General features: G+C 42.5%; 1 protein-coding gene across 2 annotated transcripts in view; it reads right to left on the reverse strand.

The window, feature by feature from the left end:
* BACH1 (BTB domain and CNC homolog 1) overlaps positions 1–24,830 on the reverse strand; it is a 45,401-nt gene that overhangs the window by 15,363 nt on the left and 5,208 nt on the right. For both annotated transcript variants that reach the window (XM_043448799.1, XM_043448800.1), the window contains exon 2: positions 3,363–3,655. In XM_043448799.1, coding sequence (XP_043304734.1) covers positions 3,363–3,596 — 234 coding nt within the window. In that variant the 5' untranslated portion in view covers positions 3,597–3,655. The remainder of the gene's footprint in view (positions 1–3,362; positions 3,656–24,830) is intronic.

The raw sequence follows: 24,830 nt of genomic DNA on the forward strand, positions 1-24,830 counted from the left end.
CAAGGCCGGAGAACAATACAGCTAAAGCAATGAAAGTATTCCTAACCATGGTGGACAGTAAATGGCTAACTATCAATTATCTTAGAGTTTCTAATAAAATTTTTAAAGATTCAAATTTACAAAGTGATCTACGTGAAGACCTAAAACTTGTGCCTAGTACAGTCTCAGCAAAGATTCAAGAACTCGAGCTAATAGAACCTTTAAGCTCAAAACTGTACATCTACACTGAGCCTGCCTCTGCAGAGAGCGGGGAGGACACGCACTGAGGGCGGGGAAAGCGTCATTCCAGGCTCTAAATGCAAAAATTAATTCTAAAACACTGAATTCCAGTAAGAGTGATCAAGACATAATTTTTCTGTGATCCCCTCAAACACCTGCTAAACTGGGCATACTTAATTAGCCTTTAAATGGCTAAAAAAATAATAAAATAAAAATAGCAACACCAAATACTGGTGAAGATGTGGAGAAACTGGAAAACTCACACATTGCTGGTGGGAACGTAAAATGGTGCAGCCGCTCTGCAAACCAGTTTGGCAGTTTGTTATAAACATGCAATCACCATATGTCCCAGCAACTGCACTCCTATTCTTTCATGCCAGAAAAATGAAAACTCATCCTGCATAAGTGCTCACTGCGATGTTATTTGTAACAGCCCAAAATTGGAATTAGCCTGATTTCCTTCAATAGGTGTACAGCTAAATAAAAACCGGTACACCCACAGTATGTACTGCTCAGCAATACAAAAGAATACACTGCGGATGCCTAAGACTTGGATAAATCTCAGAGAAATTATATAAGAGGAAAAAGGACAATCCCAAAAGGTCACCTACTGTATGATTCCATTTATATGACATTTTTCAGATGACAAAACTTTAAGAAAGGACAGATTAGTGGTTGCCAGGGGTTAGGGATGGAGGGAGGGGGTGAGGGTGTATGGATGGAAACCAGGAAGGAAGTGAGTGCAACACAAGGGATTCTCGGGTGGGTGCTGAAACTGTTCCATTTTCTTACTGTGGTAGTGGATACATGGATCCACCCAGAAAACGAAACTGTAGAGAATTTCATAGCATACGCAATTTAGTACAAGTAAGACCAGGAAAGCCTAAGCTGAATGAATTGTACTACTATCAAAATCCTGGCTGTGATACACTACAGTTTTGCAAAAATATTACCATTGGAAGAAGCTAAGCAGAGCGCAGCAAAGGGTCTCTCTGCCTTATGTCTTACAGCTGCATGTAAATTTACAACGATCTCAATAAATATTCTAATTGAGAAATTTTAAATAATTTAAAATAATCAAGAGGCTTTAAAGACAGCTATACAATGATCTTTTCAATCTGTCATGATGAAACACTTCAAAGATCTGAAAATTTGTATTTTATATTCAAATTAGGATGAATGTATACATACACACGTGCATGCAGATACCTTTCCTTCCATATATACGAATCAAATTTTTTTCTGCTTGGAAAGTCTTTTTATGTAAATTGAAACTACAGATCATAATGAGGATATCTCCATTAGGATATGTGTTGCTATTTGTTAAAGAACAAGGGCTGACAGTAGCTGGCCCTTCTTGCCACTGCCTTAGAATCATATCATTTGTTCCGACTTCTGCCGCAGAACTGACAACATGTAGCTACCATTCATGGGTGTATGTATGCATGGCCAGTAATAAGCTAAACTGGAGACTCAGTGTCATCACAGAACAGCCCACACAAACCTGTCGTACACAGACAGGTTCTATATACTTTGTCCAAATTCCTTTTAACAACTTCTAATGTGTACTGGAAAAGACTCTTCAGAGTCCCCTGGACTGCAAGGAGATCCAATCAGTCAATCCTAAAGGAAATCAGTCCTGAATATTCACTGGAAGGACTGATGTTGAAACTAAAGCTCCAACACTTTGGCCACCTGATGTGAAGAACTGACTCATTTGAAAAGACCCTGATGCTGGGAAAGATTGAAGGCAGGAGGAGAAGGGGACAACAGAGGATGAGATGGTTGGATGGCATCACCGACTCAATGGAGATTTGAGTTTACACAAACGCTGGGAGACAGTGAAGGACCCGGAATCCTGGCCTGCTGCAGTCCATAGTGTCACAGATTGTCAGATACAACTTAACAATAAACAAAATGTGCGTCCCAATGCCACAAGGCTCAGCACTCTTCTAGTTGGAGTCACTAATGAAACCAAACAAACTGTTAAAACAGTCAGTGTACCCAGCACTCCTGCCCTAAGAGTCATCTCTTGGAGGTAGGATGGTAACAAGGACCTAAGTGTCTAGGTGCCTGAGCTCCATAATAGGCCTGCGGGGAAAGGTGTGTAAGAACAACGCTCCATAAATTTGATACAAAACCACCTTTCTTCTACCCACGCCATTGTCTCAACCTCAAGAAAGAAGAAAGGGAGAGACCCCTTCTGGAGTACCTAACAGCCACCTGTAGACCCAATGAGGAGGCTGGAATGCACAATCTTTTAGGTTTTCTCCAAATTCTAAAACATCTGGCTTGAAAACCGAATAGATCTGGCAACTGGGGCTCATAGTTAAAACAATAAAACTGAGCAGCACAGGGAGGCTGTGCCCAGTAACTCCCTTTCAGCCCCGTCCATGAAGGCAGGTCGGTCATAGCCAAATGCAGGCTTGGGAGGACCCTGATCCCTGCCACAGCTGTCCATCACAGGAAAAGGTCCAAAGGGGGAGTCCCCCCCAACTGTGCGACCTCTCCGAATGCCCATATCCACCGGCGAGTCATTTCATTAAAACATAACAGAGGATCGAGTTATTCAACGGCCCAACAAATAATTAACTAACATCCAAAGTTATCATTGCAGGGACTTCCCGGGAAATCCATGGGTTAAGATTCTGCACTTCCACTGCCGGGGACAGGGGTTCGATCCCTGGTGGGGGAACTACAATTCCGCCTGCCTTGCTGCTGCTGCTAAGTCGCATCAGTCGTGTCCGACTCTGTGCGACCCCACAGACGGCAGCCCACCAGGCTTCCCCGTCCCTGGGATTCTCCAGGCAAGAACACTGGAGTGGGTTGCCATTTCCTTCCCCAAAGCATGAAAGTGAAAAGTGAAAGTGAAGTCGCTCAGTGTTCGACTCTTGGCGACCCCATGGACTGCAGCCTACCAGGCTCCTCCGTCCATGGGAGTTTCCAGGCAAGAGTACTGGAGTGGGTGCGGCCAAAAAAATAAAGTGCACCAGTTGACATGGAAAAGGCCAGGATGTCTACGAAGCAAGGTATACGTGCAGCCGCAGAAGCACAGGCAAGGGATGCCCGGGAGACGGGGTTCTGCCCTAACGGGATCAACCAGGAGAGACTTGGTTGCGCGAACGCGGGGCGAGCTCTCCCACCTCTCCGGGCAGCGTGATGCGCGGCTCCGAGCCGGCCGGGCCGGCGAGCCGGGCGTGGAAGTAGGCGCTGCAGGCGGCCAGCACGGCGCGGTGTGCGCGGAAGGGCCGGCCCTCCACCAGCACCGTCACGTCGCACAGCTCGTCCTTCCGCCGCTGCTCGTCCAGGCAGCGCAGCACGTGCGCGCCGTGCACCGACGACTCGTAGGCGAACACCGCGTTCTCACCCAGCCACATTCTGCGTCCGGGGCTGCGTCGGGAGGGTCCGAGAGAGCATGCTTCTGACGGTCGTCAACCTGCCGAGACACAGGCCGCGGTCACTCACGGAACGGCTTGGGAAAGAGGTCTGTCCCGGCGGCCCCGGCAGACACCCATCAACACATGGCTGCTGTTTAGCTGCTCAGTCGTGTCCGACTCTCTGCGACCTCATGGACTGGGGCCCTCCAGGCTCCTCGGTCCATGGGGATTTTCCCGGCAAGAACACTGGAGTGGATTGCCATTTCCTTCTCCAGGGGATCAAACCCACCTCTCCTACATTGGCGGGTGGGTTCTGAACCACTGGGCCACTTGGGAACACCCACCCTCCCCCATCAGATAAAATACTCATCACCAAAACCCAAATGAAAACAAAAGCTTCTACCTCAAAAAGACTCAGGGTCAAGTGATCGGTGTGCATGGATGACCATACCCACGGCGTCCAGGACTACAGAGCTGATGCTCTTCCCTCCTATCTTAAGCTTTTAAATTATCAGCTGTATTGATTTAGTGCTCTAATTTTAATGTTGGCATGAAACAAAGATGGCTTCTTTTTTTAGAAATTTTATCTTGAGAACCTGGGTGTCTGGTTTTAAAAAGGTACTGGCATACCCCAATGATCTGTACTGTTCTAGGGCAGGACAGCTTAGGAGTGGATGTGACTTGAACTTAATACATTTTTTGAGGGTGTTCAAATTCAGAACTCAGGCAGATTCAGCTCCTGACCCTAAACACGGTCCTAAAATAAACTGCTTGAGGAAACTGGATTCCAAAAATTTCAGGTGGACAATTTTGAAGTGTGTCCATATTCCACTGGAGATTAAAGAGGCCCAACTAAAAGAATTGTAGGCTGACAGACATGGTAACTGTAGATTCAGCAAAAAAAAAAAAAAATTTAAGGGCTATCTCATCTTAAAGATTGTAACTTTGGAGGAATGAGGTGATTTGCAGTGCAAAGAATCAGAACACGTGAAATTCCTTAAAAATATACTGAGAAACAATTTGGCCTACGTTACACATAATGAAAAGAAACCTTTTAAAGAAAAAAGGCTCCTGCAAGCCTGGACCCATTTATTCACTTCACTTCATTTAATATAGATTTTTGAAAAGCAATTTTTATAATAATAGGAAACATATTCTTGGGGTGAAGGACAGGAAGACCTTTTGAAGTAAGGATTTTATGGCTCTGAAATGAGGCATTTTGTACAAAGAAAACAGCTCCAATGAGCAAACAGGTAAGGCTGAGAAGTTTCTGGGTGGCATCCCAATGGGTTGCTTTAAGACATCAATGGGAGCGTGTATGTCACCAGAGGTCACCCTGTGGGCTGGGCTAAACGGTGGAACAGGCACACAGCACTCCACATTCTCTGTGTCCCCCGTTTCCCAACACTTGACAGCAGGCAGGAGGGTGTGGTGCCCCAGAACGAGGGACACATCCTACAAAAGGCAAAGCTCCTCCAACACGAAGAAAAGGATTTCCTTGATTTCAAGACTCAGGTCTGTCAGACCAGATCTTCGTAATGAATCTTTTTACATAACAAGTCTTACTTAACATTACAAAATGTAGCTAACAAATAGGACTATTCCATCGTTAACAACATGGTTTACCATGCAGAGAAACTCTTGGTTTTCTTGAAATGCTAAAACAAAAGAATGTTATCAAAAGGTGTATTTTTAAAAAACACATACTAACATAAGTACGTGCATGCCTGCTAAGTCGCTTCAGTCATATCCATCTCCTTGCGACCCTATGGACTGTAACTCACCAGACTCCTCTGTCCATGGGATTCTCCAGGCAAGAATACTGGAGTGAGTTGCCATGTCCTTCTCCAGAGGAACTTCCCAACCCAGGGATTGAACCCGTGTCTCACGTCTCCTGCATTGGCAGGCAATTTCTTTACAATTAGCACCACCTGAGAGGCCCATACTAATACAGATTAGCCTCCAAACATTTTTTTGATCATATATATATATACTCACATACATACAAACAACTATAGGCTTCCCTGGTGGCTCAGTTGGTAAAGAATCTGCCTGCAATGCAGGAGACCTAGGTTCAATCTCTGGGTCAGGAAGATCCCATGGAAAAGGGAATGACAACCCACTCTAGTATTCTTGCCTGGAGAATTCCATGGACAGAGGAGACTGGTGGGCTATAGTCCACTGGGTTGCAAAGAGCAACTGAGGGACTGAACTGAACCAGCCAAAAGAAAAAAGAAAAAAAAAAAAGGACAGTTTAGTTGCTAAATTGTGTCTGACTCTCTGACCCATGGACTGGAGCCCACCTGGCTCCTCTGTCCATGCAATTTCCCAGGCAAGAATACTGGAGTGGGCTGCGATTTCCTACTCCAAGGGATCTTCCTGATCCAGGGACCACAAGCTCCTCACAGGGTGATCCCTGTTTTTCTTCTGAAGCTTACTCATGTCCTAAAACATGAAAGTCCTCAAATGTTCCATGACTCAATAAACATTACTTTTTTCACAGTTGTTACATGCCAAACAAAAATGAAAGGAGAAATAGAAATTACTAAATCCAGACAGACCAGACCCAAAGTTATGTCCCAGTCTCTGCAATCCTATGGATTGTACCCTGCCAGGCGCCTCTGTCCATGGGATTCTCCAAGAAAGAATACTGTTGCCACCTCTTCCTCCAGGGGATCTTCCCAACCCAGGGATCAAACCAGGGTCTCTTACATCTCCTGCATGGGCAGGCAGGTTCTTTACCACTAGTGCCAACTAGGAAGCCCCAATCATAGGTGAATTCCACCTCAAAGACATGATGTCTCAGTAAACACACAAGACATGCACCTATGAGTTCTGTTCTACTTATGTGTTCATTTCTAAGGTGCTCATGATAGCTGAAATATTAAGTTCCTCAGAAACAGTCAATGAAAATAAAATCTCTCACTATGTGGTTAAACTTTTACCAAGGTCAAGGATCACAACCTATCATTCATTTACTGATTCAGCATACTACATGAAATCATGGCAACTCGAAAACCACGTCCGAGGACTAACTTGACTTTCGGGTTGTGCCCACATTAAAAGGGTAGTAAATTCCCTTTCACAGTTGGTCTTGGTATTTCAGTTATCAACACGAGGAACTGCTGTTAAGAGTAGTGGGGAGGAACTATCATTCAGTGAAACTATATCTGGTGTGTGTGGTACTGCAGGGACCACTGCCCTCCACTTTATCCAAGACTGTCCACCTCCCCAGCCAAGCCGGATTCAACAGCTGACCGCATGCCTTGCAGTATCCCAGCACAAGTCCCCAGCCTTCTTATTCTTTCCCATCACCTGCCCTGATGATGATCTAAAGCTACATAAATCCTACCCTCATACTCTGTGAAGCCACCATGAAAAACGGGAAATTCCTCAAAAAAATGAAGAAAAGAACTACTGTATAATTCAACCAATCCACTTCAGGGTATTAATCCAAAGAATATGAAGACACCAACTATAAAACATACACACCCTCATGTTCAATGAAGCATTGTTTATCATAGCCAAGATATGAAAATAACATAAATGCCCATCAATGGATGAACGGATAGAGATGTGATGGACATTTACACTACCCAGCCATAAAAAAATGAAATCTTGCCATTTTGACAGTATAATGTTAAGTGAAATATGTCAGATGGAGAACTATTGTGTGATTCTCACTCATATATGGAGTCTAAAGGAAACAAACCAAACAAAATAAAATCCATATACACAGAGACTAGATTGCTGGTTACTACAGGGGAACGGGGAGCGTTCCCCGATAGCTCAGATGGTAAAGAATCAGCCTGCAATACGGGAGACCCGGGTTCGATCCCTGGGTCAGGAAGATCCTCTGGAGAAGGATATGGAAACTCACTCCAGTATTCTTGCCTGGAAAATCCCATGTACAGAGAAGCCTGGCGGGCTGCAGGCCATGGGGTTGCAACGAATCAGACGCCACTGAGCAACTAACACTTTCACTTTTACTTACTAGAAGGGAACAGGGATCAGGACGAGCAAAACAGATGAAGGGGGCCAACTGTATGGGTGGTGATGAAAGGAAACTAGACATTTGGCGGTTATTACTTTGTAATGTATACAGATGTGGAATTGTAATGGTGAACACCTGAAGGTTATATATGTAACTGGCATATAATGTTTATATACCGATTTTACCTCAATTAAAAAAAACTGTACTCAAAGACACTGAAGAACACATAAATAAATGGAGAGGGACTTTCACATAAAACAAGCAAGGCCCAATTCCCACAGAGTTGCTGTCAGCCCACATGTAATCCAGCCATTACATGTTGCTCCAACTAGTTCGTTCACTACTCGTCTCAAGAGAGAGTTTATTTTTGGCTCAGTCCCCTTGTTCAGGCAGTTCTGGGTGACAGGCTAGCTCATAAATTCATGGCCAGCTTACAGCTTTGGGCCATATGCCAACACCAAGTTCCAACAGCTGCAGCTGAGAGAAGCTAGAAAATCACAGCGTCAAACGGCCACCTGGGACGGTCCCTCTGGAAAGGGTCCGGCCTCCTTGTAAGTGGACTGACCTGACTCCTCCCAGAAACCTGGGCCTCAGCCCTGAGACCTCCCACACTCGGCCCTGGGCTCCAGCCCCCTCCCAAGCCCTGGTGCCTCTGCCCCTTGCAGCTAAGACCCACCTGTGTCCATCTGTCCTGCCACAACTCCAGTCCAAGACACACTGGCTTTTGCCTAGACAAATGCTGTTTATCCTCTTGCAAGGCCTCACCAGCTCACACATATATAAATATAATTATGTAAAATAAAAAGTGCCACAAATGTTCACCCAGCAATATTTTATCCTTACTAGAGCAACATAGTCTAATTTCTACTCTATTAAAATTAAAAAAAAAATCCAGTTGTGATCCACTCAAATTTTAAGAACCAGTAACGGGCCACGAGCTCACACACTGAAACCACAGCACTGGCCGCCAGGGCAGGGTCTGGCATCTACAGCCCGGGGCTCACCTCTCGGCCCTGCCCCTCGCTGGCTGTGCGGCTCAGGCAACCTGCTCAGCCTTGCTGGGGTGGGTCTCGGTTTCAAACAAGGCTAACAACAGCACCTCACTGGGTCGTTGTGAGGCTTACATGAAGATGAGGGTGAAGGGCTGAGCACGCTGTCTGGCCCAAAGCCAACAAACTTTAAACAACAGTGGCTATTAACGACGATAATAAAAATAACAAAATCCTCAGTCCCCTCAAGCCCCTCATGATACCCTCCAATTTATTCCCCTCCATCAAAGTTACAGCTCCCTTGCTAAAAACCCCACAATGTCTTCCAAATTCCTTATGACCAATTCTAAATGCTCAGCATGTCCTCCAGACCTGCATGGTCGGGTTGTCTGTGAATCCAGCCTTACCTCAAAGCCTCTGTCTCCCTCTCTTGCTGTTCTCCAGCCTGACCATCCTTCCTTCCTGCTCCACAGGCACCAAGCTCCTTCCAATCTCAGGACCTTTGCACATGCTGTCCCCACCCCCTGGACTTCTACTCCTCAGCTGGCCAACTCCTCACCTGTTAGGTCTCAGCTTGAATGTCAGCACCTTGCCTGACTTGTTCTCTGTCACAGCTCAAGCTTGTAACAGAGTGCCTGGCCCAACGCAGGTACCTGCTTCTGAATGTATGGCGGCATTTTTAGTATAAACCCAAAACACAGATCATCTAACTTCATCTTCCAGACACAGCACAGTCAGCCACTCCAACACACAGAGCAACAATGCCACTGAGCCAAGTACTCAGAGAAAAGCCCTTGGATGGCTTTCCCAGAGTCAGAAATACAATCACCTGACCCTGACCTCACTAGCGTGGAGCCCTACATAAAGTTATTCCGAAATTCAAATTCAACTCTCCTAATTCTGAAAACCATCCAGGTGGTCAGTAATCTATTTTTACCAAATAATATTAACTAAGGAATGACTAAATTAGGTAAGAATGGGACACTCAGTCACCTTCTGACATTTTTCAACCATGAACAGTACGCTGTGACATCCCCACAGAGTCTTACGGGCCTAAAATTCTGTGAATTTATTAACTCCAAGTTGAGATTCCTATGTTACACCTGAATTTTCCTATGTTCTTAGAAACAGAAACAATTGTTATAATTCAAAACAAAGGTTCACTGACCTGAGCAAATTGCTGATTCATTCAGTAATGCTGATAAAGGATGAATAGGCATTTTAAAGCTTCCTGCATCTCAATTTAGAAATAACTTCTGCTCTCTGCTCAGTACACAACTTAAATTTTAACAGTTACCTCTTAGTATTTTGCTTTCCAAGTTGATTTTTAAAAAATGAAACAAGTTCCTGTGGCTTTATTACATTTTAATAACTTTAAGGTAACTTACTTAAAAAAACTATACAAACTTTTAAAATCCTGAGGTGAATATTCCATGATAGAACCAGATCTATAATGCTTCAGAACAGAAATTCAGAATGAAGATGAAGTTCCATGTATACAAAAGAGCTGGACTTTTACTCACTTCAGTGAAAAGTCTCACAACTTGGTTGTTTTTAATTCTCAGTGGAGAAGGGCATGGGGAGTAGCCTAACACCAAGGGTCATATGAGAGGGGAGGACCATCACCAAACACCCTTCAACTTTCACGTAACGAGGACAAATGTTCTTTCTACAAGTGCCTGGCCTGTGCCACAGAGCAGACTGGTGCAGTGAAAACACACTCAAAAGAGACAGTCCCTACATTTAAGAAGAATACAGCCTGGAAATGTTTGAAATGAAAATGATACCTTGGAGTGAAAGATATGACAATGATCACTATAATCAACTTATACAGGAATGTGGGCAGTTCCTAAAGGTATCTGCAGAAAGACTTCAAATAAAAACTACTTTCTGGTCAATTCTCATTTAACCATAATGTTCAATTAGTTGGAAAGGGAATTTAGGAGAAGGGGGCAGCAAAGGATGAGATGCTTAAACAGCACCACTAACTCAAAGTCATGAATTTGAGCAAATTCTGGGAGATACTAAAGGACAGAGGAGCCTGGCATGCTGCAGTCCTTGGAGTCACAAAGAGTCAGACATGCCTTAGAGACTCAAGGACAATATCAAAGGAAGAAAGAACATAGGAAATCCGAGTTCCAGAACCAAGAGAGGAGGAACAGATTCTTCTGTTAAATCCTCTTACTACAACGAATGTAGGAAACAATGAAGCCTTTGATTTGTGTCACATGTGGCAGCTATTCAACTCTTAATGGGACTGTTATATCTCAGTGGAGGAGGACTATGTTTTGAAAACAAGAACTAGCAACTGGAGTTGGCTCATACCAGTTCAGTGTATTTACTGAATTATGCATTTTCTACCGCACACTTGTCACTCACTGTTGTATGTATCCACTCAGAGGTAGGATTTACACTGAACGAACTGCACTATTTAAAATACAGAATTCAGTGAGTTTTGAAGTGTGAATGAAACCACCACCACAATTGAGATAAATTTCCATCCCCTCTCACGATCCCATGTGCCTCTCTGAGGTCTCCCCCTGGTCACCTGGTTCCAGAGAACCAACGATTTGCATTCATGTCACTGTCAATTCGTGTGCATTTTCCGTGATTTCTGTGTAAACAGAACACCACGTTCTATTTACGTAAACAGAACGTGTTTCGGCCTTGGGTTTCTTTCACCAGGTTTAATGACAATCAGGATGCGTACATTCAATGTTTGGGTTCTTTATTGCTGAGCAGTACTCCAGTATACGTACATACCACTGTATGTCTATCCCTTTCATTGTGGATGCACTATTTATTGTCATAAAGATGTGTGTTTGTGTGCTAAGTCACTTCAGTCGTGGCTGACTCTTTGCGACCCTACAGACAGTAGCCTACCAGGCTCCTCTGTCCATGGGACTCTCCAGGCCAAGAATACTGGAGTGGGTTGTCGTACTCTCCTCCAGGGGATCCTCCCAACCTAGGGATCAAACCTGTGTCTCCTTCGTCTACCTGCACTGGCCAGCAAGTTCTTTACCACTAGCGCCAGCTGGGAAGCCCGTAATAAAGATGCACTGCTTCCAGTTTGGGGGTTGCTGTAATAAAGCTTCAGGGAACATCTTCACAGACATATACTTCATTTCTCTTGGGTAACTAAATACCTAGAAGTGGAGAAGCTGAGTGATATGGTGAGTTTCTGTTTAACTTCTTAGAAACTGCTAAACACTTTTCCAAAGTAATTGTACCATTTTCTTGCTACCAGCAGTGTGTGGTAACTCCAGATGCTCCACATCCTCACCAATCTTGGTAATGGCAGTCTTTTTCATCTTAGCTAGCCTAACAAATATACAGCGGTACAGCAGGTGTTGGCGAAGGACAGGGAAGCCTGGCATGCCACAGTCCATGGGGCTGCAAAGAGTCGAACACAACTGAGCAAGTGAACAACAGTGCTGTGGTTTTAGTTTGCATTTCTTGATGGCTAATAATGTTGAGCATCTCTATATACACTTGTTAGCCATCTGTGTATCTTCTTCTGTGAAATGTCTGTCCAATTATTCTGTCCATTTTTAACTGGACTGTCTTCTTCTCGAGTTGAAAGGGCCAGCAGTGACTCTATACAGCAATTTTGGGAGAACTGACCTCTAACAAACTGAGTCTTCTGAGACATGAACATGGAATATCTCTCCATTTATTTAGGTCTTCCTTAATTCTCTCAGCATTATTCTGAAGGTTCTTAGGAAAGAGATCTGGCACATCTTTTGTTAAACTTATTCTTAAGTATTTTGGGTTTTTTTTTTAATAGTTACTATAAACAGACTTGTTTGTTAAACTTCACTTTCTGGTTCTCTTCTGATACTATAAACATAAAATTTATGTTTTTAAATATTAACCTTGAATTCTCCACAACCTTACTTCACTTATTAGATCTGTTTCTTTGTAGGTTCCTTAGGACTGTCTATGTGCACAATCATGTCATCTGCATAGAGAGACAGTGTGACTTCTTCCCATCTTCACACTTTTTTTCCCCTTACCACAATGATTCGGTAGTGAGAGTGGTAAGAAAGGGCATCCTTGCCTCATTCCCCTGTAAAGAAAATGTTCAGTATTTCATCATGAAATATGACGTTAACTATGGGTTTTCTAAGATAGGCAACTGATGGGCAGAAAGGGAGATGCAGTAGTTACTATGCCAGTTCACGTAGGACTCCTGCAACATACTCAAAGGGAAAATGAAAAAAAAAAAAAAGCAAAGTGAAAACTTCCAACAGTTCCCCCTGAAGAGTAAAATTCCCAAACTCACTCAGCCTCTTCCAAGGGTACCTTCGTTCCTACACCTTTCTAAGTATTTGCCCCAGACATCTGTAAGACTGCACAATCAGGGACTAGAGATAAACAAGGACAGAGATTAATCATCAGAGGACACACCTAAGCCTAACTCTCGCAGAGCCTTGCAAACCTGGTCGCTGTCTGCTCTGGAGATGACCAGAGGCAGACAGCATGGAACGGCATTTTATACCTGGAGGACAGCCCTGCCAGTGGGCCAATCACTTCACGTCCCTCTGACAATTCCTTTTTTTGGAGGGAGGGGGAGAAGGGACAAGAACAGTACTTCATGATGTTGTTCAGTCGCTTAGTCCTCTCTGACTCTGCTGGGAGGATCAAATGAAATAATACACCTAATGCTCTTAGGAGAGTGCCTGACACATACCAGTGTTCCATAATTGTTAGCAATTATTTGAATTTGATGTTAGAAATGTTTCTGAAAACATAGAAGAACCTGAAGAGCCAAAGCAATCTTGAAAAAGAAAAACAGAGCTGGAGCTATCAGGCTCCCGGACTTCAGACTATACTACAAAGGTACAGTAGTCAATGTAGTATAATCTGGGCACAAAAACAGCAATGTAGATCAACAGAACACGAAAGAAAACACAGCAATAAACCCGTGCACCTATGGTCAATCAATCTATGACAAAGCAGACAAAAATATACGACAGAGAAGAAAGAGTCTCTTCAGTAAGTGGTGCTAGGAAAACTGAACAGCTAAGTGTAAAATTAACTTAGAACATTCTCTGACACCATACACCAAAATAAATGCAAAATGGATTAAAGACCTAAATGTAAGAATGGATACTATAAAACTCTGAGGAAAACACAAGTAGGACACTCTTTGACAAAAATCAGAGCATATCTTTTTGAATTCATCTCCCAGAGTAATGGAAATAAAACAAAAACAAATAGGACCTAATGAAAGTTAAAAGCTTTTGCACTGCAAAGGAAACATTAAGCAAAAGGAAAAGACAACCTACTAATGGGAAAAAATATTGCAAATGATGCAACCAACAAGGGATTAGCCTCCAAAACACACAAACAGTTCATACAGCTTATTATCAAAAACACAAACAACCCAATCAAAAAAATAGGCAGAAGACCTAACAGACATTTCACCAAAGAAGACATACAGATGGTCAAGAGGCACATGAAAAGATGCTCCGCATCACAAATAATTAGAGAAACGCATATCAAAACCATAATGGGTGTCACCTCACACTAGTCAGAAGGGCCATCATCAAAAAAATCTACCAATAACAAGTGCTGAAGAGAGCGTGGAGAAAAAGGAACCCTCCTTCAGTGCTGGTGGGAATGTAAATTCATATAGTCACTGTGGAGAACAGTATGGAGGTTCCTTAGAAAACTAAAAACAGAGCTACCATACGATCCTACAATCTTTTTCCCAGAAAAAAACACAGTTTGAAAAGATATATGCACCCCAAAGTTCACTGCAGCACTACTTTCAATAACCAAGACACTGAAGCAACCTAAATATCCATCGACAGGTAAATAGATAAAGATGTGGTATGTGTATATATATGTATGTGTATACACACACACACACACACATATACACACGCACACACACAGGAATATTACTCAGCCTTAAAAAAGAATGAAATAATACCATTTACAACAACTATGAACCTAAACAGTATCATACTAAGTAAGCCAGACAAATATCATATATCACTTATATGTGGAATCTTAAAATAAAGAAATGATACAAATAAACTTACATATAAAATAGAAATAGACCCATAGACACATAAAACAAACTTATGCTTACAAAAGGGGAAAGGAGGGGCAGGAGGAGGGATAAATTAGGAGTTTTGGATTAAGATATAAACATTATTACACAGAAAACCAACCAGGATATACTATATAGCACAGGGTACTGTACTCAATATTCTCAAATAATCTATTAAAAAAAAAAGAATATGAATATGTGTGTGTGTGTATCTGAATCACTTTGCTATACACCCAAAACTAACACAACATTGTAAATCAACTATATTTCAATAAAAAATAAATGTTTTTGTGTGGCACCGGGTGACCTTGAAACTGTAAGGAGAGAAGTGTAATAGCATGTTACTTAGCTTTCCAGTGTTCAATATTGACACAGATATAATAACATGAACACTGCTAACTGGTTTTCCTTTGTCAGAATAATGGGAGACTTAATCATGGTTATTAAATGAAATGTAATTATTAACCTTGACAAATAAAGGGGACAGGGTGAGAGAGAGAATCAGACAGAATCCAAAGGAAAAGCAGTATTTCTTTATGACTTATACGGAGTCAAAAGATACCACCTTAGACACTGTTATCTGCAAACAGATAGCATCTTAAGTCCATAAATATATTGAGGCAGAAACAAACTAGAGAGACAGAGGTAACCACCAAAAACAAGAAACAGCAGAAACGGGTGAAGATCATCTCTGAAGCCAAACTAGGCGTGCAATAAATGAGACTGCTTTACGATAAATCTATTGTTTTTAAATCAAAAACATGTAATACTTTGTAAAAACATAAACCTAAAAGATGTTTAAACAGACAATAAACAAAATAAAAAAACAGTGAAACTCAGTTAAAGTCTAAACTGCTGATAACTTAGCTGTGAGTCTTATTGCAATGTTCTGAAGATTCTTCAAATAGAAAAGGAATTTGATAAACAGAAAAATCTACCTTTAACCAAAATCTTAGATTACTTTGACAAAACTAGGAGATAGTCAGGGAAGAAAAATACAGTAAGATTTCTTCTTGTTTGGAAACAATGTTATACATACTGTTTAATATTCCATATTGACAAAGATATCAATTCAAATAGATTCTTTAAAAATTTAAGGGTATCCTTTAGGGAAACAAACTGTTAAACTGCCTAACTGACTCACTGGAAGAGACCCTGATGCTGGGAAAGATTGCAGGCAGGAGGACAAGGGGACGACAGAGGATGAGATGGTTGGATGGCGTCACCGGCTGGACAGACATGAGTTTGAGCAAGCTCCGGGAGCTGGTGATGGACAGGGAGGCCTGGCCTGCTGCAGTCCATGGGGTTGCAAAGAGTCGGACACAAACAGCGCCTGAACTGACAGCACGGATTCTCTGAAATCTGTTGTATTTCTGCCCAAAAAACCACTCACATAACAAAATTTGGCAGCTGCTTTTGATAACACTGATGACTTAAACCACGAGCTGATTCTTTAAGGAGACCACTAAAATTGACAAGCTTCTGCAGTCTCACCAAGGAAAATTATGAGAAAAAGGAACACACAACATTCCCATTGTTATACAAAAATACTGCAATGGCTTTTAAAGTTTCTTGACCCTCCACACATCGTCGAATCACAGTACAATTCACCACTCTCCTTTACAGTGTTGCTGTGCTGTGGTCAGCCGTGTCCGACTCTTTGCAACTCCATGGACTATAGCATGCCAGGCTGCTCTGTCCGTGGGATTTCTCTGGCAAGCATATTGGAGGAGGTTGTCATTTACTTCTCCAAGGGATCTTCCTGACCCAGGGATCAAACCTGCTTCTCTTGCATCTCCTGCATTAGCAGGTGGAGTCTATACCACTGCACCACCTGGGGAGCAACTCCTAATATGGTAAAACGCCTCAAAAAAAAAAAAAAAACTATTTATATTCACAGTGTCTCCACTTCCCTCTCCCCCAACTCTTCCTTCTCTCTCTTCATTTGAGCCCACTAAAACCAAGCCTTCTCCCCTCCACTCCCTGGGAATTACTCTGTGAGGATCAGCGGCCTTCACACCGCCAAATGGGAAATTTTGTGTCTTCTCAGACAGCATCTTAGCAACACTGACCAGGTTGATCATTCCCTCCCTGAAATCCCTTCTGCACTTGGCTTCCTGGATACCACAACTGTCTGATTTACCACCTCACAAGCTGTCAACCGGGTGGCTTCCCTCTTCTCCTCCAGAGCTCTAAGTGCTGAAGCACCAGGGCTTGGTCCTCCCATCTCTCCTTCTCTTTGTAACACTCCCTAAGAGAACTCATCCAGACCCACAGCACAGACACGCTCACTGATGGACTTGCTGTATACTCTCATACTTACATTTGGTCTAGTCTCGCCTATTCGCGAACTCTGTACTCACGTATCCACGTGCATACTCAAATTACCACCTGTATGTGTCTAGCAGACACCTCACATTGAACATGTCCACAAATCTTGGTTCCTCGACCTCCAGCTAGGATATACATCAAAATATTGACAATGGTTACATTTAGGTAATCTTTCCTTGTTTCTGCCTTCAAATTCTTAACCATAAACACATATTACTCTAGAATCAGAAAAATGTTCAAACAGACAACAAACTATAAACAAAAATATGTGCCTTCAGAAAAAAAGGCAGTTCCATTTCAGTTGTCTTTAGGGCTCCCAAGGAATGTCAATTACTTTCTTCCCCCTTTATAATGGATTTTTCTCCAGTCATCAGTAGATATGGATTTATCACTGCCTGGAAAATTCACGGGAAACTCTCAAACACTGTTTTAAATCAGGCTGCACTGATATCTCCACAATAATTACAAAATAATTAAATTTCACAGAAATTTTAAAAGATGCTTTGATATGGGAAAAGAAGACCTTGTTACAGGAAAAGAAGAAGAAAAGATCCATCAAATCCAGTCTAGCTCTGTGAACACAGACAAATGCGCATCCTTGTGACTTTAGTCGGGAGTCCCTGCCCTACATGTGTCCCAAAGGCCTTTGAAAAAGATAAAGTGTTACACACAGAATACAAAGAATTATGAAATGCAAAAGAAAATCAATTTTAGCACCAGCAGCAGCATGATAGTGGAAAGAACAAGTACTGGGATATAATTAAGGTAATGCAGATATTTCCAACAGTGTTATCGCTAAGATCCCTAACCTCACCCTACAGGTTCCCCATAAGGAAAACAACATCCACACTTACGTTAAGGACTGAATGGTTGGCTGCATTTAACAGCACAGGGCCTGCCATGAGACTTATCATTATTATTGCCAACTTTATGCAAGTGACCAAAAGAAAACTACATTTTCCAAGGTTCTACAAACCCAAGAAGTTAAGCTACAAAATAGAGTGATTCCAGAACCTCTAAGAATGAAAGTATGAGTAAGCCTAGTAATGATCTCAACAAGATAAAAAGAAAGTATTAAGACTACACAAGTCTGCTCAAGAGAATGGATAATCTCATAGACCCAACGAATTCCCAACTAAAAGATGACATTCATCCGATAGAACATACTTCCACACTTCCATTACAGATGAGGAAACTGAAGTCCTGAGAGGATAGTATCTTAAGGTCAAAAATGTCTTCTGCCCCTAGGTCCAAATATTACATTTCAATTCATATTACATGATCTAAATAGTGATGCTGTGTTGAGGACAGGGCTAAAAGTGAGGAGGAAGAAAACAAAGAATAGAGGGAAATGTCTCAAGTGTCCTCTGCGTGTGATGAGAACAACGTTAGACAAAGATTAAAAGGACATTTAGGGAACAGACATTTCCCCTTATTACTCAATATTCAGTTCGTTAATTTCTGATCAACACTTCTTGAATTACATAAACAATCTCATAGATCATTAAAAAGGAACTGACACTAAACTAGGCTGAACTTAAACCAAAGTCTGAAGTTACACCCAGTGAAATTTCCGTAGAAATTTAAAAGGACACAGTGCTGGAGATATTTCACCAAAAGTTACTTTCAATACAGAATAATAAGTGTTCCTGTCCTACATTCATAATGAAATATTCACGCCATTTGTTTTCAAGCTGTAAAAATTATAACCGTGATTTACATTGTTTATTTCTGGTTGCCTAGAGGAAGTGAAAGCCTTACTAGACCTTGGTCAGAATGACCTTCTGTAGGTCTAAGACTTGACAAATATAGTATGCAAAGTAACTGAAAACACAAGCAAACCACAGAAAAGGGGCCCTTGAAATTCCCAACCACCCCAGAAACACCTTCTCATCCCGACTCCTAATAAATTTGAGTCAAAAAAAAAAAAAAAAACGGATTAAGAGGAAAAAACATTAAGTAACAATGTTAATTAAATAAGGCAGCAGTTATAGTAGATCTTCCCTGGTGGCTCAGTAGATAAAGAATCTGCCTGCAACAGCAGGAGACCCAAGTTCAATCTGGGTAGGGAAGATCCTTTGGAGAAGGGAATGGCTACCCACTCTTGCTTGGAAAATTCCATAGACAGAGGAGCCTGGCAGGCTAGAGCCCACAGGGTCACAAGAGTCGGACACAACTTAGCAACTAACACCACCAACCACCACCACTGCAGCTGCAGTAGAGCAATTATAATATGAATCACAGATATGAAACTTTCTAATTTTAGTAGAGGTACTAAATTGAAATGCTTTATTTAAAGATAACCTAATCCACTAATCCCTGGTAGGCAATACAGTGCTAGGTATCTCAATAAACATAGCTAAAACTAAAATTTTAAAATCTGTTTCTCATTATTGATGTTAACCTGGAAGTCAAAATTACCATCTCTAAAATGGAAAATATCGAGCTGTAGACTTTCCACCTAGCCTTCAAAGAGCTACTTTCCAACATATAATCCCAAGATTTAGTCAGCTAAGTAATATTAATCTGAGGCCTATTTTTAAAAAAGCTGAAATATTCCTCAGTTCAACTATTATTTGAGGAACAAATGACTAAGCAAATACTATTGTTTTCCATCTGAGATGGAAAGTGTTTTGGCAGTACTGTCTTTCTAAATTCTACCCAAAAAAGTAATGCCATTTCAGAAGCCTCCCCTAACCATCTATCACAGCTACTCATTATTCTCGATTAGAGAAAGAAAAAAAAAAAAAAAAAACACCTGTTAGCAGTTACTCTCTGCCTGATGACTTTACAACACTAAGTGTTTCTTTCCTTGCATTATTTGTTTGCCCTTCCTACGGGAAGGGCTGGGCTGTGCTGTGCCTAGTCGCTCCGTCGTGTCTGACTCTCTGCGACCACGTGGACTGTAGCCCACCAGGCTCCTCTGTCCATGGGGAGTCTCCAGGCAAGAACACTGGAGTGGGCTGCCATGCCCTCCTCCAGGGCATCTTCCCAACCCAGGGATTGAATCCAGGTCTCCCGCATTGCAGGTGGATTCTTTACCATCTGAGCCACCAGGGAAGCCCTCCCATACCATACAAAGTACCACAAACTGGGATAGAGAAGGAGGAACAAGAATCAAACAAAGACCTCTGAACACATCCAAGCGCTGTGAACAGTTTTAGAAGTGTGACAGAAACACTGTAAAACTCAAGTGGAATTATTTTTGAAGTCTGAAAGGTATGGCAAATAAGCTAACCACAGGACAGCTTCCCCTCCGGAAAGGAGTGGGTAAAGAGGGACTGATGGATCTGTTTGTATCCCAGATTCAAGGACGTGGGTTCCAAAGGATCCTGGACAATCCAGGCAATGAACCCACTGCTCAAGCCAGACTAGCCTCACCACTCACCAGAGCCACATTCATCACAGGTGGGTGTGTCCCACAGAGGCCGAAAGAGAGTGGTTCCTCTTGGGTTAGATACAATCAGAAGCTACAAGATACAGTTATGTATTCTCCTTTCCCTGCAAGTAGGAGGATCACAGAGAACTGTAGAACTGTTCAGAGGACCGAAAGAAATATATTCCTTCTACACATAATTTTTTGGGTAGAATGGGCAAATTTTCACAACTTTTAAATCACGTTAAAATAAAACATTTATGTGATCTGACTGTAAAAATAATACTTGATCATAGTAGGAAATAAGAGGGGGAAAAAAAATTACCTAAAACCCAAATCCAAAGACAACCACATAGTCTCTCTCTACTCAGAAGTATGTGTCTGCAGGGCAGCAGTGACATCTATACACTACCACATGTAAAGCAGACAGCTGGTGGGGAGCTGCTGTGTAACGGGGGGCTCAGTGCTCTGTGATGACCTGGGCGCGGGGGGGGGGGGGGGTTGGAGGGGCTCAGGGGAGGGGGGAGGCTAAGAGCTAAAGGATGTATGTGTACACACAGCTGATTCACTTTGCTGTCCAGCAGAAATATACTCCAACTGTAAAGCAAATATACTCCAATTAAAAAAAAAAAAAAAGAACCTGTCTGTGCGTAGTGTTGGTGTAAGTAGCAGGCAAGCATGACCCTGTGGGCCATCCTGCTATTATTCGCCCCCCTCATGTTCTAACCAAATCCTGATTGTGCCTACAAGTCTACTCCACCTGAGGCCATGCGTTTCTGGGGGTAGCAAACCCTAGTCCCAACCTAAGACGAATCACAGTCCGTTTCAGCCCGTCACTGTGGTCCCACTTCCCTTGACACTGGTTTAGACGTACACGTAAGCAATGCTGACTCAACAGAGGAGAGGCTGGGGTGGCATCTACTATGAGGTCTTCAGGACAGGCCTTTACCACTCACTGATAGAGAACATCACAGAAAAAAAAAGTCTTCTTCCAAGAAACTTAGTCATATTTATTTGTACACTTGAACTTGTGGCAGTCATCTTGCAACCATAAGAGGAACTAGCCAAGGGCAAAATAAACACATAGCCTGCATTTTCAACTTTTTCTCACTGACCTTACTTTTAAAAACATACACACACAGACACACAATCTTTCTGACCCAACCACCCCTTACTAACACCTCTCTCTCTTCTCTAGTCTTCATTGATAAGCTTCTTAAAAAAGCTGTCAAGACAAGCTGTTTCCACCACTAAACTATACACTCATCATTTACATTCCTAGGCTTTTTTAATTTCCCAAAACTTAAGCTTCTTCTATCTTACATTTTCAAGGCACATTTGACACGTTGCTATTTTGGCAATGAACACACGCTACAGTAATGGTTTACCCTGTAAATTATAATCTCTGAAAACACTGCCAGTATCGAGAAAAATTCCTGGCATATAAAGCACAAATATTTGTTTCATAAATGAAATGGAAATCCAATGCCTAACAAACAGGCATATCCCAAATGTGAAAATGAGTGTAGCAACCCTACTATCTACACGAACCAGAATGTGCGTTTGTGTGCGTTAAGCTGGGAAGAAGAACAGATGCCCAGGAAGATAAGAGAGCAAAGAGCCTTTAAACCTGAAGACACAATTCTTCTTTACTCTCCAGGGATCAGACGGCTGGTCAAAGTTAACTGAACAGGAGAGGGGAGGACGTTTCCGCACTGGTATCTGAAAACCAGTAGCGGGAAGGCATGCCAGTCGACTCTGCCACTGGTCAGCACAGCTGCCGACCTGCTCCAGGGAGGAAGCGGTGCCCCCGCCCTCCTGGGGCCTGGAGCTGGCGACGAACCTGACCAGTGACAACAGGCACACCTCAAAGGCCAAGTGCGCACGCACACACAACACACAAAAGCCAAGGAAATACATTTAGAGCTTAAACTGTACTTGAAACCGTCCAAGAGACAACGAAGCAGGCCGAGTTGGGGGCAGTTCCAGATGCAGCCCTACCAGCACTTCCTTTGGAATGACAACTAGGAATGAAGGGATGTAAGCAAAGAACTCTACTCAGCTGAGCAAAAACACTTTTCTACTTCAAAAGTCACTTCCTAGTGTGAAAGAACTGATTAAAAGGGCAATGGCTTTTTCCTTACTTCCCCTTATAATTTTAGTAATAAATCCTATCTAGAGGAGAGTCCTGGGCCATGCTGGGAACACTCCTCAGAAAAACAGCAAATAAAGAGACACTAGATATTTTTCCAGTGTTCATGTATGGATGTGAGAGCCGAACCATAAAAAAGGCTAAGCGCAGAAGAATCGTTGCTTTTGAACTGTGGTGTTGGAGAAGACTCTTGAGAGTCCCTTGGACTGCAAGGAGATGCAACCACTCAATCCTAAAGGAGATCAGTCCTGAGTGTTCATTGGAGGGACTGATGCTAAAGTTGAAGTTCCAATACTTTGTCACCTGATGCGAAGAGCTGACTCATTGGAAAAGACCCTGATGCTGGCAAGATTGAGGGCAGGAGAAGAGGACGAAGAGGATGAGATGGTTTGATGGCATCACCAACTCAATGGACATGAGATTAAGCAAGTTCCAGGAGACGGTGAAGGACAGGGAAGCCTGACGTACTGCAGTCCATGGGGTCGCAAAGAGAGACACGACAGAGAGACTGAACAACAAGATACTTTGAAAATGGAAAGTGTCTTGGGCCAAGCTCTGACAATCACAGTTTATAAAACAGTTCAGTGCACAATGCTAATGAAATCAGTGATGAAATTACTGATCTAATGAAATTACTGATCTTACCAAACCCCACTAACTCCAAAAGGACAACCTTATCATTGAAACCTAATAAATTCACTGAAAGACTAATAAATCTTTTATAGCTGCCTATTTCATAGCAAACTTTCTGAAGGACAAGTACGTCTCCTCACCAATTTAACTGACTTCCAAAAGACGCTGGCACACTTTAGAGGAGAATAAGGTATTAAGGATATGAAGACAGCACCAAGTAGGAAGTAAAGTGGATGGGTCATACCATTCCAACAGGCTCCTAAGAGGTCATCTCTTTAGGCAAAAATATCTCCCTAGGGAAACCTAGAGGCTGACCAGTCAGTAAAAAGAGAGATCAGTGTGTGTGCTGGGGAAGAGGGAGGCAGGAGGAGGAGACAAGACATTCCCTATATGCATACCACCGTTAGTCTATAACCTTAGAGGTGGGACACTGCCAATGTCCAGGCTACAAACAAATGGAAAAAATGACCCCACCATATAAAACGCTTTTTAATGTAATTCTACTTGTTTAACAGGGGATGGGGAAATGGAGTGCAGCTGACCACGATGACTAAGATCCAATCTAAGAAATGACAAAGTGAAAATGATTTCACCAGATAGTACCTGGGGGACAGTTATTTCCTTACAAAAATATCCTTTGATTACTAAGTTTCCTAAGCCATTAAGAAAATGACTTACGTCTATTTTGTAAAAGGCCTGACTTGCACAGAGCTCCAGCTGCATGGAGGTAACATTCTCTACACACTGTCAGTACTGAGAAAGGAGCCAGCTGCCCGCTGACTCCATGGCAAGCCCGCTGTGCTTCTAGGACAGTCATTAACAACCAAGATCCTGGCAGCCGCTCTGTCTTTGTTCCTTGTATTTGCTTGGGGACAATTTTTATGATGCTATTAATATTCTCTAAACTGGCCGTGATCCTCAATAACACAAAGCATCGGTTCTAGAGGAATGATCATATTAAAGGAGAATAGTAGCTAGACAAACCAAATTATATTTTGCCCAATCTAATCCTAAGTCAATTACAAGGACAAAGAAGTCACAAGATAGATTTTCTTTCTATCTTAGGAGATGAACTAAAAGAATGATTTAAATCCAGCTGCTTTCTCAATCCTCACACCCAAGATGCAAACAGAAAGCAGAATTCTCAGTGATCGAGAGTTTTATTTTGGTACACATTTCAAACTTAAGGGTGCAGCAAACATTGTTTTTTCTTTCACTCTTTCGAAAATTCCCAATTTCCAAAACACAGAACTAAAATGAATCCACATTATACCACCAATGCAGCGGGGCTTCCCTCATAGCTCAGTTGGTAAATTATCTGCCTGCAATGCAGTTGACCTGGCTTTGATTCCTGGGTCAGGGAGATCCCCTGGAGAAGGAAATGGCAACCCACTCCAGTATTCTTGCCTGGAGAATCTCATGGTGACAGAGGAGCCTGACAGGCTACACTCCACGGGACTGCAAGAGTCAGACACGACTTAGTGACTAAACCACCACCAATGCAGCATCTGACAGTTTACTGAACACACACAGCCAAACCACATCCAATGTTCCGTGGAAATAAAAGAGAAGACATATCATTGTCAGTAAGAAACTGACACATTCTAGTCAAAAGGATGGTCAAAACCTTTGACATGACCTTTCTGAACTACTAACAGATACAAGAAGCTATGTGATAAATATACCCACTGTTCA

This window comes from Cervus canadensis, chromosome 27, assembly GCF_019320065.1.
Source record: "Cervus canadensis isolate Bull #8, Minnesota chromosome 27, ASM1932006v1, whole genome shotgun sequence".
NCBI classification, from domain to species: domain Eukaryota; kingdom Metazoa; phylum Chordata; class Mammalia; order Artiodactyla; family Cervidae; genus Cervus; species Cervus canadensis.